The sequence below is a fragment of the Propithecus coquereli genome, unplaced genomic scaffold (assembly GCF_000956105.1).
Source record: "Propithecus coquereli isolate 6110/MARCELLA unplaced genomic scaffold, Pcoq_1.0 Scaffold709, whole genome shotgun sequence".
Taxonomy (NCBI): domain Eukaryota; kingdom Metazoa; phylum Chordata; class Mammalia; order Primates; family Indriidae; genus Propithecus; species Propithecus coquereli.
In genome coordinates this window covers 92,874-98,443 of record NW_012153163.1, presented here as the reverse complement: position 1 = coordinate 98,443, position 5,570 = coordinate 92,874, and the positions used below count along the sequence as shown (strand labels likewise).

Genomic DNA, 5,570 nt, shown 5'->3' with positions numbered 1-5,570 from the left:
GACGCGGGCGTGCCGCCTCTGGGCAGCAACGTGACGCTGCAGGTGTTCGTGCTGGATGAGAACGACAACGCCCCATCGCTGCAGGCGCCTTGGGCAAGTGGTACCGGCGGCGCGGTGAATGACCTGGTACCTCGATCTGTGGGTGCAGGCCACGTGGTGGCAAAGGTGCGCGCGGTGGACGCCGACTCTGGCTACAATGCGTGGTTGTCATATGAGCTGCAGCCTGCAGCGGGCAGCCCGCACAGCCCATTCCGCGTGGGGCTGTACACCGGCGAGATCAGCACGACACGTTCCCTGGATGAGGCAGACGCTTCGCTCCAGCGCCTGCTTGTGCTGGTGAAGGACCACGGTGAGCCCGCACTGACCTCCACGGCCACCGTGCTGGTGTCACTGGTGGAGAGTGGCCAGGCGCCGAAGGCCTCTTCGCGGGCGTTGGTGGGCGCTGTGGGCCCGGAAGGGGCGCTGGTGGATGTGAACGTGTATCTCATCATCGCCATCTGCGCTGTGTCCAGCCTGTTGGTGCTCACGCTGCTTCTGTACACAGCGCTGCGATGCTTTGTGTCGCCCATCGAGGGCGCGTGTGGGCCTGGGAAGCCCATGCTGGTGTGCTCCAGCGCGGTGGGGAGCTACTCGCAACAGAGGCGGCAGAGGGTGTGCTCTGGGGAGGGGCTGCCCAAGACCGACCTCATGGCTTTTAGCCCCAGCCTTTCGCCTTGTCCAGTTAGCAAGGATAGAGAGGAGCAACAGGACGTGGACATTGATCTCTCCGCCAAAGTGAGTAATTTTTCTTTATCCCTTCCAAAATGTCTTTGTTTTTTATTCCTCAATGTTTCCACTCCAGTGGACACAAGTTAATAGTTACATATGCTGCATTATGTGTTTTATATTTAGAGTTTTTCAGTTACTAGTTTTGTGGTGAAAACGTTAGGATGTTTGTTACTAATTTTGGAACTGAATCAGCAGTGAGACCCAAACGTGTAGTTGTTGTTGTTAGTAAATGCAGTAGTAGGATTATTTTATTGCTAAATGCCTGGGTGCAAAATGAAACTTTTTTCTTGGAGGAATTGCATTATTTAGATAATTTGACTTCAACTTTTGGTGGACTATTCCCTGCACAATGCTGCAGTATCTTTTACCAGTTTTCGTTTGGACTTTCCACTAGATGTAGCACAAATGTCACTGGCCCATTTTATGAGGTCACCCTAAATGCTCACGACTCCCTTTTTATTATGCTTTTCTACCTTCAGTTTCAACTATTAGTTTATTACACTTGTTGTCCTCTATGGAACCTATTTTATTCTCTCATTCATTTGTTTCAAGTCTTAGCCCTCCTTCTCTGCTTGACAGTGATTAATTTTAGGCATCGCACTCTCACTTGGCAATACTGTTTGTTGTTGCAGATTTCCCAACTGGGGGGAAAAAACCAGAATACCAATTGTATTTAGAATCGTATCTTTGTTTATCTTCTGGTTCTCCCTATTTTTATTACTAATAACTAAAATATCAATGTGAAGGAGAAATCTAATACTCCTGTAGTGTATTTAAATATTCTTTTTAAAATAATATTTTAAATCTTGTTAAGCAGTTTCAGAATGAAGAATATGTTGGAAATAATACTGTATATCTAATTTTAAAACTATCCCTACTAGCAATACTTGTTTCATTAGCCTCTTTTGCTAATGTCAAATTGGTTTGATAAATCAATGTTACTACTGGTGACGTTCTTGAAAATAACTCTGTGTATGAATGTGTGCCATATAGTCAGTAGAAAAGTCCAAATAACTGGCACCAAATAAAATTGAGATGAGCCTACATTCCTGTCATTTCCCACATGTATTTGGTCATCTTCCCTAGCAAATAGTTGGACTCCCATTCAAGTTTCTTTGTCACTGGGGAGAAATAGTAACCAGCTGAAACCTGAATAATACTCAGTGACATTGTCAGGGGTCTAACAGGGAAAATAGAGAAATACTTTTCTTCACTCCTCCCTTTATGCACTTCTATTTTTTTTGGCACTACTTTTGCTGCCCCCTCGTCCATCAAATATTAGCCATGGCATGTCCAACCTCAATTCAATTTTTTAAAATCGTTTTGTTATTGTCTTCTTGTAAATAATAAGGGTCATCTAAAGTTCTTGTCTTCCCAGATATGGGACTTCAGTCTTCAAATCCAGCTCTTCTCTTGAAATTCTCATATAACAAGACTCTTGCTAAAGACATTTTGAAGACTGGAGTCTTTCTCCTCAGAGGTGTATTGATGCTTTACCAAGTGAATACTGAATAGGTACCAAATAAATATCCATAATATTCTATTGCATCCCTTATCTATGCATTAAAATATCTTATCAAATAAAATGAATGGAAATGGAATTCTTTTCACTTTCTTCCAGTGTGCTGGACAACTATGATCATTTTATAAAAATCTAGTTTGGGTCCCCAAACAATGAAAATACTTTGATTTGTGTTTTCATTCAGAATTTTTTTTGTGTGTGTGAATATGGCTCTTCATAGAGAGGGAGCCTAAAGCTATTTTCACCAGATTGAACTTTTTGTCTAGACAAACATGATGGAAGTTTATTAAAATAAGAGGCAAAGAAAGTGTAAAAATGGCTACCATTATATCTTTCTTTATTAAGTTTCTTTATGTAGGAAAATGTACTGTGCTCTACTTATTGGGAAATCTTCATTGCCCATTAACACTCAGGTTGATTGCCAAGAATTGGAACAAAGATTAAGCTAAAACCCAGGGTTTCAACATGAAACTTGATATATATTTTAATCAGGGCAATGTCTAAAGAAAGTCTTTTTGTATCTTTAGAAAATTATAGAGGCTGCTGAACCTCACTTTTTCCTGACTAGCTATGTGGCTACCTTAAATTAATGTGTTTTATTAGGCAATTGAAGAAAACCAAGCCATCTTGATTGGTTAAATATTCAGCAAATACTTGGTGAGTACCTCTGAGCCAATAAACTACTAAGATACAACTATTCCCTTTTAAATTTATATTTCAAAAAAGGACATGCATATTGAAATGCTTACAAGACAGAGATTAATCTGGATGCAATAGCTTATAAAAGAAGATAACAATGTTCCATTGGTTTGATTATGAAATTCTTCGTGGGTCAAGGATGTATTACGTGGTCATAAAATGGGGGGAATTGGTTTATGAAGAGTTTGGAAATGATGTGGGTTACTTAGGCATGGAAAAAAGTGAGTATGTTTGTTTAGTAAAAAATGTTCCTGGAATCAGGAAATTATTCAGTTTGACTAAAATATATGAGCACTATAGGAGAAAATAGAAGCTTAGGCATATTACCTACTGGAGAACAAGCAAGTGCTTATAAATCATAAGCGTGAAAATGAGAATATGAACTTTGCTCTTTGGAGTGAATGAGTTTCAACGAATAAAATTATTTGGAATACTTTTCCACACAAGCAATTTACTACAACTTCCTGCTTCCTTGCACATTCAGCCCTTACATGAGTCAAGGAATTCAGTCAATTAAATGCTAATGGTCTTTGATTCCTTTTTAAAACACCCGGAACTTTCCCTTTCAATGGTTTGTTCTTGGGATTAGAGATTTCTTAAAGACTAGTCCCCACAAGTCTAAAACACCAGAAATAAAAACCCACGGGTGAAGAGGGTGTCATCATTAACAACCACCTCTGGTATTCTTGAAAACACAAGGAATCTGTCATGAATTTTTCCAATCAATACTTTACAATCGTATACCCTTTACAAAGCGTATATTAACTACAGCTGGGTCTCTGTAATACTTAAAACCTGTGTGAAAAAAATTTCCACTGAAGTAAAAGCTGCCCTTGGGGTGAAACCAAGAATCATATTCAATCAATCAGTGGTATAATGTGTACCTTAGGAGTACAAAATGTATCCTATTCTCCAAAACGGCTGAAAGAATAAATAAGACCTAGCAGTTTACAGTCCAGTGTAGATTTCTAGAATTGATACTTACTGTTTGGAGCCACATGATGTCGCTCTTTACCATAAAATAGATCTGATAGAAGAAAGAAGGTGAAAAAAAAATCCTTCTATTCTCACTGGAAAGAGCTGTGTAGACGATCCGGAGTTTGAAAAATGGAAGATGCAGTGGTACCTTGACGGACCGATTAGATTTTGAGACAGGATATCGAATCAGAACAGAGCACTGTGTACTTGAGATGGAATTTTCCTGGGGAAGCGGCCAGGAATCCCGGCGCCTGCTGCTCTGGCTTCTCCTCGCAGTGTGGGAGGCGGGGAGCGGCCAGCTCCACTACTCGGTCCCCGAGGAGGCCAAACACGGCACCTACGTGGGACGCATCGCGCAGGACCTGGGGCTGGAGCTGACGGAGCTGGTGCCGCGCCTGTTCCGAGTGGCGTCCAAAAGCGGAATGGACCTTCTGGAGGTGAATCTGCAGAATGGCATTTTGTTTGTGAATTCTCGGATCGACCGGGAGGAGCTGTGCGGGCGGAGCGCGGATTGTAGCATCCACCTGGAGGTGATCGTGGACAGGCCGCTGCAGGTTTTCCATGTGGTGGTGGAGGTGAAGGACATTAATGACAACCCGCCAGTTTTTCCAACGGCAGTAAAAAATTTGTTTATTTCCGAATCTCGACAGCCTGGCTCTCGGTTTTCGCTAGAGGGCGCATCAGATGCAGATATCGGAACAAATTCATTGTTAACTTACAACCTTGACTCCACTGAATATTTTACCTTGGACGTTAAAAGAAATGATGAGGAAATTAAATCCCTTGGACTTGTGTTGAAAAAACTTTTAAATCGAGAGGACACTCCTAAACATCATTTACTAATAACAGCAATTGACGGTGGGAAACCAGAGCTCACGGGCACTACTCAAGTGAAGATCACCGTTTTAGATGTAAACGACAACGCCCCAGAGTTTGAGAGGACGGTCTACAAAGTTAGATTATTCGAAAATGTACCAAATGGTACTCTAGTGGTAATCGTTAACGCCTCTGATTTGGATGAAGGCGTAAATAAGGACATCGTATATTCTTTCAACACAGACACGTCAGTATATGTTCTGTCGAAGTTCCACTTAGATCCTGTGAATGGGTACATCAGTGTAAAGGGTAACATAGATTTCGAGGAAACTAAGTCATATGAAATCCAGGTAGAAGCGACGGATAAAGGAAATCCCCCAATGGCAGATCATTGCACGGTTCTAGTGGAAATTCTGGACGTCAACGATAATGTACCTGAGTTGGTTATCAAATCACTATCGTTACCAGTATTAGAAGACTCTCCACTGGGCACAGTCATCGCCCTGATCAGCGTATCTGACCGTGATTCAGGTGTCAACGGACAGGTCACCTGCAACCTGACGACCCATGTCCCCTTCAAACTGGTGTCCACTTTCAAGAATTACTATTCGCTGGTGCTGGACAGCCCCCTGGACCGTGAGAGCGTGTCAGCTTATGAGTTGGTGGTGACCGCCCGGGACGGGGGCTCTCCTTCTCTGTGGGCCACAGCCAGCGTGTCCGTGGAGGTGGCCGACGTGAACGACAACGCGCCGGCGTTCCCACAGCCCGAGTACACGGTGTTCGTGAA

The 5,570-nt window shown here is 42.7% G+C and overlaps 1 protein-coding gene across 1 annotated transcript in view; it reads left to right on the top strand.

Moving 5' to 3' along the window:
• The window catches only part of LOC105824022 (protocadherin alpha-3-like), a 14,725-nt gene that overhangs the window by 1,835 nt on the left and 7,320 nt on the right, over window positions 1–5,570 (top strand). The window contains exon 2 of the mRNA XM_012661356.1: window positions 4,405–5,565. Coding sequence (XP_012516810.1) covers window positions 4,405–5,565 — 1,161 coding nt within the window. The remainder of the gene's footprint in view (window positions 1–4,404; window positions 5,566–5,570) is intronic.